Source organism: Lynx canadensis, chromosome A2 (assembly GCF_007474595.2).
Source record: "Lynx canadensis isolate LIC74 chromosome A2, mLynCan4.pri.v2, whole genome shotgun sequence".
NCBI lineage: Eukaryota > Metazoa > Chordata > Mammalia > Carnivora > Felidae > Lynx > Lynx canadensis.
In genome coordinates this window covers 9,960,761-9,972,418 of record NC_044304.2, presented here as the reverse complement: position 1 = coordinate 9,972,418, position 11,658 = coordinate 9,960,761, and the positions used below count along the sequence as shown (strand labels likewise).

Here is an 11,658-nt window from a genome sequence, read left to right as displayed (position 1 = left end):
CTACGGCCTTCTCAGGTGGTACCCCTTTCTGAGCCTCCTTTCGCCATCAGCCCTGTCTTTGACCACAGGCACCCCAGACTGTCAGAGCCAAAGGGGATCATGTTGCCCACAGAGGAGGAAACAGAGGCCCTGTGGGGTGTATGACACGTCCATGTCCCCCCAAATCATAAATGTAGTGGGGAGAAAAATGAAGCAGATGCATTAGAAACAGGCAGGAATACTTACGAGCGTCCACTGTGACCAGGCACCAGACACTGTTCCAGGCACTGGAGACCCAGCACTGACAACTGCAGGCCGGGAGGGAGGTGAATTGAACACGAAAAGTCAAAGAACGAGATAACTTCAGATTTCAATGGCAGGTAAAGCGAAAGGCACGAGGAGGAGCCTTTTTCCCCCGGAGGGAAGATTACTCCGGAGAAGTGAGCTTTGGTCCTGGAGCCTCACCCTGCTTTATGGTGAGGACAGGGACAGTCCTGGGCCTCCTAATTGCATTCTCCCCACAGCCAAGAGAACGGTGGGTGTTTTTATTCCCCTGTTACATAAGTCGGCGGGCGTAGCGGGGGAAACCTGCGGCAAGGAAAGATTAGTCAACTTGCTCAGAATCACCCGGAGGGGAACCCACCCCCGGAGCCCGGTGAGATGTGTGCGACCAGCTCTACTGTCACCTGGGGCAGGGCGGGGCAGCTCTGATGGGCGTGGCCGCCTCCAGCCCTGCCCCTTGCCGGAGGGCAGTGTCGTAACCTATTGACCCAGGCTTCGGACCGGACTCGCCGCAGGCCGGGTCAGCAAAGGCAGTCAAAGAAGGTCGCGATTGGCTCCCCGCAGAGAGTGGGCGGGGCCTCCTTCGCTCGGTGCGCGCGCCGCCGCCGGGATGCGTTGCCGGGGCGGGGGGGGGGGGGGGGGGGTGGGTAGCGGGAAGGGGCGTGGCCGTGGGCGGGCGGCCGTTGGCAGCGTGGCCCCGCCCCGGATGTCGCGCGTCGCGGACTGGGCGGCGGCGATTGGTCGGAGCGGCGCAGGGGGCGGGGCGGAAGGTTCTGGAGGGGGCTGGCGGGCTCTGGAAGCTTCCGCCGGACGGGTATATAGAGTCCGGGACGGGGCGGCGGCGAAGCCGGGGTACGGCGATAGCTGGGCGGCGGGCCGCAGGCGAGGGCTATGGGCAAGGACTATTATCAGACGCTGGGCCTGGCCCGCGGCGCTTCGGACGAGGAAATCAAGCGGGCTTACCGCCGCCAGGCGCTGCGCTACCACCCAGACAAGAACAAGGAGCCCGGCGCCGAGGAGAAGTTCAAGGAGATCGCCGAGGCCTACGACGTGCTCAGCGACCCGCGCAAGCGCGAGATCTTCGACCGCTACGGGGAAGAAGGTGCGTGCGCGCGCGGCTAGGGGCGCGCCCCCGCCGTTTGACTGAAGGGGAAACCGAGGCTCGGTGGCCAGGCTGCGGCGTCCCCGGGGGACGCCCCGGTCCCGGTGGGCGAGCAGCCCCCGCCCTCCGGCCACGCGGGCCTCCGCCCTCGGATTGGCGGCCGCCCGATGGGAGGAGGAGTCCTGGCCGCTGTGCTTGCCCAGAAGCTTCTAGCAAGTCTGGGGCTGCCCCTCCCTAGGCGCCTCCGCCCACGTCCCCGAGCGGCCCCGGGGGTGCGGGTGCGGGCGGCAAGGAGAACAGCCTTAGTCGGGCCGGTGGCGCTAGGGCCCCGGGGGTCCGGGGCTCACCTGGGCCGAGGTGGCAGGCGCTGGCGTCCGGGGGCGCAGGGCGGGGCCTCTGGCTGCGCGCCGGGCGCGACCTGCGACCTGCGAGCCGCGAGCCTGCGAAGAGCGCGCCGATTAGCGCCGACCTCGCTCCGGGGCCCCTGTGAGGGCGGAGTGAGGTAATCCCTGTAAAGTGCTTACCTAACCTGGTGCCAGGCACGTAGATGGCAGCGGGCGCCGGAGCAGTCCAGGTGCGGGGAGCGGCGGGGCCCGCCTCTGCCCGGCCTCCTCGGCGTAGGCCTCTTCGGGCAGGAGGAGGAAGCTTTCTTGTTGTCCAGTTGCCCGTTGATGACTCAGACTGGTTTCTGCGTTGGGTCTTAAGAAATGAAGTGGCTTCTTATGTAAGGATGGTGACAATTGGTGTCAGGGTGTGAGATTCTGAAAAGCTGTGTTTATTGTTTTGCTTTCACTTCTGCACTTCACACTTGACCAGCTCTAAAGTATTTTTAAGAGGAAGCGCTTACTGAAGGTGGACCCGGGATCATGTCTTTTTCGTCTGATCTCTTAATGGGTTCTTTGTAAGTTTTCACCTCCACGCAGGGAGGATAGGCAGTCAAGAAGTGGCAGGAGTTGGGTGGCCCTCAGAGTGGGCGCTTGGGCCCCTTGCCACTGTCCTGGCACCCTGAAGTACCTGGAGGAGGGGCGGTAAAAGCTTAGGGTTCTTCCTTGATCTTCTGTGACAGAGAAGGGAGGCTAAAAGACTTTTCCGCCCCCCCGCCCCATGGCTCCCAAGCTTTTTTCCCTTAGCGAAAGGTCTTAGAGGGGGAGAGGCTCCCCGCCAACCATCTGATTTCTTCTGACTTTGCCTTTCAGGCCTAAAGGGTGGTGGCCCCAGTGGCGGGAGCAGCGGTGGTGCTAACGGTACCTCTTTCAGCTACACGTTCCACGGAGACCCTCATGCCATGTTCGCTGAGTTCTTCGGTGGCCGCAATCCCTTTGACAACTTTTTTGGGCAGCGGAATGGGGAGGAAGGCATGGACATTGACGACCCGTTCTCTGGCTTACCCATGGGCATGGGTGGCTTCACCAACCTGAACTTTGTCCGCTCCCGTCCTGCCCAAGAGCCCACCCGAAAGAAGCAAGATCCCCCCGTCACACACGACCTCAGGGTCTCGCTTGAAGAGATCTATAGCGGCTGTACCAAGAAGATGAAAATCTCCCATAAGCGGCTGAACCCCGATGGAAAGAGCATTCGCAACGAAGACAAGATCTTGACCATCGAAGTAAAGCGGGGCTGGAAAGAAGGGACCAAAATCACCTTCCCCAAGGAAGGCGACCAGACCTCCAACAACATTCCAGCTGACATTGTCTTTGTTTTAAAGGACAAGCCACACAATATCTTTAAGAGAGATGGCTCTGACGTCATTTACCCAGCCAGGATCAGCCTTCGGGAGGTAGGATGCTAAGTAGGGTGGTATGTGGTGGGGGGGGGGGGGGGGAGGCGATTGGTTTTTGAAGCGTTCGACTTCATGACAGATACTTCTGAGCACTCAGGGGACAGGGCAAGACCGATCCAGGGACCTGGTTTTAGCGATAGGGACCTGGTGGCGCTTATCCTACATCAAACAGCGTCCGGGCAGGAGTCGAGCGCCCTAAGCTGCCTTCCATCTAACGTTCTCTCTTTGCTCTCCCAAGGCTCTGTGTGGCTGCACGGTGAACGTACCCACTCTGGACGGCAGGACCATACCCGTCGTGTTCAAAGATGTCATCAGGCCTGGCATGAGGCGAAAAGTTCCTGGAGAAGGCCTCCCCCTCCCCAAAACGCCCGAGAAACGCGGGGACCTCATTATTGAGTTCGAAGTGATCTTCCCTGAAAGGATCCCCCAGACATCAAGAACCGTACTGGAGCAGGTTCTTCCGATATAGTCACCAGGGTTTCCCAAGGACTGACCGGGGACCTTTCCAGAGCTCAAGGATTTCCAGACTGTTCCACCAGTTGTGGACCCATGAGAGGGCGGGAGGGCCCAGGGAGGGCTTTCGTACTGCTGAATGTTTTCCAGAGAATATATTACAATCTTTCAAAGTCGTGCACTAGACTTAAGTGGTTTTTCGAGTGATAGGGCGGCAGGTGGTGGGGACCGCAGGAAAAGGCCTTCCAGTCTGTCCCACTGGGTCCTGCAGCCCTCCTCGGATGGGCCCACGCCCTCCTCCAGGCCGTGCCTGTGGGCGAGAGGCAGACCCACAGCTGGACTTGATCCGTCTGTAGCCCTTTGCTTGTGTGGCCATTAGTTGGTATCAGCCTGCCGTCTCGGTTCCCAGGCCCTGTATGCTCCTCAGTTTTTGTTGTGTGAGCAGTTCGTGTTTTATTCTGTATTTGTCTCCCACGTCTTGCTGTTCCTCTGAAGAATCCTATTTTCTCTTTCGCCATCTCAAATTGAGAACTGACCTAGACTGTTTTTGCAAAACTGCCTGGCCGGCACCCACAAGCAATACCTCTCGTTCCAGCAGGACCAAGGGCACCGGCCTCGTGTGAATGAGCTGCACAGACGCTTCTCCCTGGAGGGCCTAGGGCCCTGGACAGAGCTGGGGGCCTTCTCGACCCCTGACTCCGAGGCCAAGTGCACTCACTTAGGGGTCATACTCTTTCTTTTTTCTGTAAGGCAATCTTTAGGCACACCTGGGACTTACCGGCAACCCGGGTAATTTTGTGTTTAACGGACTCTGGACTCTTTCAAAAGGATCTGATCCTTTTGATTTTGCACAGCCCTGGCTATAATCCCTTTTGATAAAAGGGTCTTTGCTTCTGATTATAGGAGCACTGTGGAACGTTTGTAAATATGTTTTTATAATTCCGTGTAACGTTGGTGTGCACTCACAGGAAATCGGCCCCCGGCAACTGCTGCTTTCTGTATTGGGCCATGATGGAACTCCAAAGGAACCTTGGGAGTCGGGGAGGGGGGCAGGGAGGGAACAAAGTGTCTGTTCCCTGCAGGCCAGTCTGGTGCTCAGACATTGGGACTCATTGTAAGCTGCCACTGCCAGCACGAGACCAAAGCGTGTGACTTGTCAATGTGCAGCACGACAGCATTAAAGACCGATGCTAAACCTCAGGGGGGCAGTCCTGCGACTCTGTTTGAGGGCTTTGCTGGCTGGGGCTGGGGCGGTGGCTGGGCGTCCCTCAGATGCAGTCAGGTGGGAGGCAGGAGTCCCCTGCGAGAGGGAGAGAAGTCTCCCAGGGCTACGTGGGGAGCAGAGAACGTCCGTCCACACCACCTACATGCACACGATCCAGGCATCCAGAGAGCCCAATGGATTTGAAGCTCTGTTTTGTGAAGGTTGGGGCTGGAGTTAAGCAGTTCACTTTCCCGTGTTCCAGGCAGGGCCTGGTTGCTGGGGCCAAGGGGTGGTGTAGGGCCTGCCCTGTGATCCCCGTGCACTCCTTTCTTGCCGGAACAGGCAGAGTGGCAGGCAGGCCCTGGCCAAACCAGACCCGAATTCCAGCCCAGGGCTGAGCTCCTCCTGGAGAAGACACATTTCCTGCCCTGGCTTCATTCGCAGGCCGCTGAAGTTGCTTTTGCTTTGTAACTTTTTTTTTTTTTAAGAAAACTGGTTTTATTACACAGTAAGTAATTACAGAGGCTTAAAACAGTGGTATTGCTACTTTGCTATGAGATGTCTTAAAAACAGCCTTTAAAATCAATCAAGGAGTGGCTTTCCCTTCCGACTGAAAGGTGACCACTGGGAGCGAATGGGGGCTGGGCTGTCCAAGAGAAGTTTCTGCAAGCAATGGGAATGTTTTAGGTCGTCTTTAAATGGGACTGCTTTAAGATTCAACAAAATACATTCAGCCTCTCCGTTGTTCCAGTCACATTTCCAGGGCTCGGCAGCAGCCACACACAGCTAGTGGCAAGTGCTGGACAGCACAGATCAGAGGGCTTGCCCCCCAAACCTAAGATGGGGCTCTCAGTGAGCCCAGAGGACGCCGTCCCAGTTGGGAGGCGACCCTGAGTGTCAGAGCCATAAGGGAGCTTGTCACAGATGTTTACTGAGCTGCCTCAGGCACCAAGATGACCCTTCCTGCAGAATTGGCCCTGGCCTTGGGTCGTAGGCCACCCCTCCCCCGGAGTGCCATCCCTGTGCCCCTGTCACCGTTAGGTGGTAGGTCCCTGCAACCTTCCTGTCAAAGTCACCGACACAAAAGCACACAAAACCTTAAAGTGCACACAGTTCTGGGAACTTCTAGAAATCACCTACCCAGCACAGTGGGTGGGGCAGTGGGATTCTTTAGGAACGTGTTCGTGGTGAAAAGGACAAAAAGGACCCAGGTGGACAGAAAACCGGCCCCTCTGACACTGCGTTGTTTTGCCACGGGGGGCCTGGCGCATGCCTCTGTGTGTGTGTGTGTGTGTGTGTGTGTGTGTGTCCCGAGGTTTGGTGTATCTCCCAAGAGACTCCTCCCTCGCTTCCTTGGCTTCCCTTTAGGGGATTTCTTCTTTCCCACGCGGACTCTGAGCACATTCCAGAACTTCGTGTCAGTCCGTGTGGAGCTGCGTCTTAAGCCACCGGCCCAGCAGTCATGTTTTAACATCACTTAAACAGTGCAAAACCCAAGATGCACGTTTGGCCTGTGGACAGAAGCGGAGTCCCCTCCCTCCTCCGGGCCTGCAGTTCCCTCAGCTGCTGTCCCTGTACGGACTGGCCACGGCATCACGAGAGCTTTCCCTTTAGAAAAAGGAAAACGATTTTTGTGTGCGCATTCTCTCCAGAGGCTGTTTAAGCATAATTTCTAAAATGTCAGTCTGTTTTTGCCCAGGTAATCAGTCACAGTACTAGACTCTGGAGGGGACAGAATGAAAATCCTCCCCTCCACCCTGCTATTCGAGTCCACCCCCAACGAATGTCCCCAGTTTCTCAGGTACCTTCCCTGAGTCGCTGCACAAGTCAATTTTTCCTTTTACACAAAGGGTTATATACTGTGCACTCTGCATTTCCCCCCTCACGTGTGGTGGAAATAGCGAGCTTCCTCATTCCTGTTAGAGTGTGCCTTTATCCTGCCAGGACTACCTAGCTGGATGTGAAGATCCAGACCGGTGTTCGGTGGCCCCTACCTCTCCCCTAGCCATTGTTCTTGCTTCCAGATTCGAGTCCGGGACAACCACTTGTGTGACCTTGGTCAGGTGACTCAGCCTCTCTGTGCCTCAGTTTCTTCAACTGTGAAACGGCATAATAACAGTACCTCTTCTAGGATTGTAAGGGTTTTCTGGATATGGAGATAATAACACCCACCCACACACACACCCACACACACACCCACACACCAGGACCCAGCATAGAAGAAGCACCATATGAGGGACGCCTGGGTGGCTCAGTCGTTTGAGCGTCAGACTTTGGCTCTCGCGATTCATGAGTTCAAGCCCTACATCGGGCTCGCTCGCTGCAGTTGCTGAGGAGCTTGCTTCGGATCCTCCGTCCTCCTCTCTCTGCCCCTCCCCTGCTCTTTCTGTCAAAAAATAAATATTAAAAAGAATAAGCACTGTGTGCCAGTTATTATGTGAAGGTTTCTTATTCCACAGCTGGAAACCCCAAAAGCCTTTGGGGGTGAGTGCTCTCAGCTGAGCTCCAGGAACCCACTTGTCAGGGGATCCCCTGAGACATTCAGCGCACCCTGAGGAAGCTGTACCTGAAGCAGGATCACTCCCATTGCAATCTCAATGTGACAACCAGCTCACTCGAAAGATGCAGAGCACCAGGCTCCAGAGCGGAGCAGCCCCCTCGCCCCTTGAATCCCAACTCTGTCACTCTGCTGTTGTGTGTCCCTGGGCACGTGACTTTACCGCTCTGAGTCTCAGTGGCCTCCTTTAAAAAAACGACACAGGGGCGCCTGGGTGGCGCAGTCGGTTAAGCGTCCGACTTCAGCCAGGTCACGATATCGCGGTCCGGGAGTTCGAGCCCCGCGTCGGGCTCTGGGCTGATGGCTCGGAGCCTGGAGCCTGTTTCCGATTCTGTGTCTCCCTCTCTCTCTGCCCCTCCCCCATTCATGCTCTGTCTCTCTCTGTCCCAAAAATAAATAAACGTTGAAAAAAAAAATTAAAAAAAAAAAAAACGACAAACGAGGCACAGACTTCATAGCGTTCCAAGTGAAAAGTGGGTAAGTTAATGCAGCAGGGAAGAAGAGCACATGAAATTATGAACTTGGCTTCTGTGCACACTCAAGGGGGTGCTGAGTTCAAGTTCTGCTTGCTGCGTTCCCATGAGAAAATGGCAAAACCTCTCAAAGCCTCAGTTTCCTCCCTTGTAAAACAGGACAATCCCAGCTAGCTCTCCCTTCTCACTCCCCCCAGGCCAAAACTCAGTTAACCCCTGAGGTCTCTGTGCCGCAGACCTGGCACAGAGCTAGTGTGCAATTAACACGAGCAAATATTTCTAAAGCACTTAGTTGAAAGCCTGTCCCGGGGCGCCTTTTTCTTCAATTTTCTTTATTTCTTTCTTTCTTTCTTTATTTTTCTTTCGTGCTTTATTTTTTTTTTTCTTTGTTTCTTTATTTTTTTATTTTTTCTTTTCTTTTTTTCTTTTCTTTTCTTTTCTTTTCTTTTCTTTTCTTTTCTTTTTTTTATGGAGGCTCTACACCCAACATTGGGCTTGAACTCACGACCCAGAGATCATGAGTCCCATGTTCTACTGACTGAGCCAGCCAGGCACCCCATGTCCCACGCCTTAAATATTATTCTTATTAGTTACTAATTATTGAGGTACACAGCATAGCACCTGACACGTCGTAAGTATTGTTCATTCCATCAACATTTATTGACCACCTACTGTGGACCCAGCCCCTGTGCTTAATGCTAGGGACACAGCAGTGAAGAACCCCGGCAAAACTTCCTGCCTTTGGCAGAGCTAACAGTTGAGGGGGGGGGGGTGTGGAGAAAATAAGGATAAATAAATAAAACAACTAATGTACTAGATAATGGGGAGAGTGATGAAAATATGAAACATGGGGGTAGAGAGTTTGGGGTATTTTTAAAACTTTTTTTTAACGTTTATTTTTGAGAGAGACACAGACAGAATGCAAGTGGGTTAGGGGCAGAGAGAGGGAGGCACAGAATCCGAAGCAGGCTCCAGGCTCCGAGCTGTCAGCACAGAGCCCGACGTGGGGCTTGAACTCACGAGCTGTGAGATCGTGACCTGAGCCGAAGTCGGACGCTCAACCGACTGAGCCACCCAGGTGCCCCTTGGGGTATTTTATTTTAAAACACAGTTAGCGAACGCCTCCTCGAGAAGGTGATATTTGAGCAAAGACTTGAAGGAGGTCACTTCTTCAGGTGGATATGGAGGGAAGGGTGTTCCAGGCAGAGGGAGCAGCCTGTGCAAAGGCCCTGAGGCAGGGGTGTGTCTGAGATATTTAAGGAGCAGCCAGGAGCCCAGTGAGGCTGGAGCAGAGTAAGTGAGGGGTGAGTGGGAGGAAGCGAGGGCAGGGGGTGACGAGGCAGTGGTGCAGGACCTGGGGCCACTGGGAGGACTTCAGCGTTTCCTGAGTGAGGTAGGAACTTGCAAGCATTTTGGTTTTTTGCTTTGTCTTAATTTTCCTCTGTTCGGGTGGAGGGTGGGGCATGTCATTTGATTGTATAACTTCGAGTCCCTGAGACAGATCATCAGACTCTCGAAACTTCAACGTACCAACCTTTTGTCTGAAAAGAGCACAGCGCAAACAATAAGTATCTGTGTTTTCTATTACAATCTAGTTCTTAAAGTACATGTGCTCATCATGCTCTCTCGCACCGACCTGAGCATGCTCCCCTGGTCTGCTGACCCCACGCTTGCCCGAGGAGGGGTGGAGGTGGGGCGTCTGATTTCTGAGTTCTCAAACTACGATTATTCGGTCAGACATCTTCCCTCATGAAGGGAGGAGAGACAGCCTCAGGAAAGAGCCTCAAGCCCCTGCCACCACCGCCCCCCCCCCCCCCCGCCAACCCTAGTTTCCTGGAGGTCACAAACCATGCCCTAACAATCTTTCCATCGCCGGTGCTCACAGCAGTGCCTGGCCCAGAAACTGCCCTCTGAGCGTTTGTCAAATGAGTAATTGAGTGACAAACTGATTCAGACAAGAGGACTGGCCACATCTATCCTGTGACCACTGATGTTAGGGCGTGTGCAGAGGAAAGACAACCCAGCCCTGGGAAGGGTCCCCCCCGCCCCGTGCCCCACTTGCCCCAGCTCCCACCTGGTAGAAATGGCTGTTCTCTTGGGCTCCAGGAGAAGCCCCTCTTTCCTGGGGTCCTTTTCCCACTTCGTGATTCATGGCTTAGTCATTAGGCACAGTTCCTAAGTGGCAGGTCAACACTAAGCCCTAGGAGACTCAGAGACCCAGCGGCCGGGGGGGGGGGGGGGGTTCGTTCCCGAACCCTTACCAAGTCAGAAGTTTTAGGTTCCTGGGGCTGCCGTAACAAGGTGCCACAGACTATGTGGCTTGAAACAACGGTAATTCATTCTTCCACAGGACAGGAGGCCAAAAGTCCGAAACCAAGGTGTGAGCAAGGTTGGTTCCTTCTGGAGGCTGTGAGGAAGATCCGTCCTGTGCCTCTCTGCCCCAGTCCCTGCCTCCCCCTCCCAGGGCCCTCCTCCCCCTGCCTGTCTCTGGGTCTTCTCTTCTGTCTCTTATAAGGACGCTTGTTAGATTCAGGGGCCCGCCGTAATCCAGGCTGATCTCATCTCAAGATCCTTAACTTAATTACCTCTGCAAACACCCTTCCTTATTCCAAATTGGGTCACATTGACAGTTTCAGAGACACGGACGGACTTTTGGGAGGCCACCATTCAGCTCACTACACTGGGCAAGGCACTGCCCATGACAGTAGGGCTTAGAGGGAAGAGGCCTGGCCCTGGGGGAACAGGCCAGGGGACAGGAGTCTGTCAGAGCTCGAGGATGGGCCAGGGGAGCCGAAGCCCCCACCCCTTGAGTCTCTTAGGCACGCAAGGGGTGTGAGCTGACAAAGGCTGGGCTGAGGAGTGAGGCCCTCGGGTGCCTGGAACAGAGAGGGTAGGACAGGGTAGGGCGGGGCCTGGCCTGGGTGAGACAGGCCGGGTGCCAGAGCCCTGCTGAGGCAGGCCTACAAGCCTGAGGCAGAAGAGAAGCCTGTTGAATGAAAGAGTCTGAGTCAGGAGGGACAGGGCCTGGTTTGCCTTTGCTGGAAGTCCCGGCTGAGGCCCTGGGTGTTTTGTCTCAGTGGGGGCCCAGCTTTCCTTGGGAAGGTATTGGTGGACATCAGTATGACTGGGCCTGACTCCAGATGGGCTACTTCAGCAAAGGGTGTTTTGTGGGCAGATGGCCTTTTGGGGGGGGGGCCTTCAGCAGAGGAGGGGACAGGACCTGACTTACGAGCTCTCAGGCGCCCTCTGGCCGCTGTTGGGGTTGTAGGTCTGGGAATGGAGAGAGGACGGAGCTGGGAGAGATGCCACAAGTCAGCTGCTTGGGGGGCTGGACGAGGCAAGGGGCCAAGGCGGTGGTGGGAAATCACCAGCGATGCATTTCAAAAAGAGAGCTGCCCATTGGCCCTCCAGAAAACAGTGCTCCTTCAGGGTTTTATCATGACATCCTAGAATCCAGCAGCAAAAGGCAGCTGCTCGAGCAGAGTCTGAGAGACCTAGGGCCAGAGGACCCAGCCTGGGAAGGGCCACCTCCTTTGCTTCCCCTCCAGGCCCGTCCCGCTGAGACCACTCCTGCCAGGCTGATAGGGGGACCCCAAGCACAGGCCATCAAACTCCCAAGATCACTGTGGCCAGGGCATTGTCCCTCCTTGGTCCTCCCTGTCCCCCATGGCTCAGAGCAGGCCCCACCCACCCAGAGGGGTATCTTGGGGTTGAAAACACCACACCTATGAGTCACTGTTCAACTTCGAGCTAGTGGCTGCCCCTCTCTGAGCCTCAGCCTCCTCCTCTGTAGAATAGGGGGGATATCCAGTGGGATTATTCATGAAA

General features: G+C 55.5%; 1 protein-coding gene across 1 annotated transcript; it reads left to right on the top strand.

Moving 5' to 3' along the window:
* Window positions 1-1,049: 1,049 nt before the first annotated feature.
* DNAJB1 (DnaJ heat shock protein family (Hsp40) member B1) lies at window positions 1,050-4,796 on the top strand. The gene is made up of 3 exons (XM_030302288.2): window positions 1,050-1,363; window positions 2,560-3,140; window positions 3,382-4,796. Exons 1-3 carry the CDS (start codon window positions 1,153-1,155, stop codon window positions 3,610-3,612), a joined length of 1,023 nt encoding a protein of 340 aa, XP_030158148.1. The 5' UTR covers window positions 1,050-1,152; the 3' UTR covers window positions 3,613-4,796.
* Window positions 4,797-11,658: the final 6,862 nt, after the last annotated feature.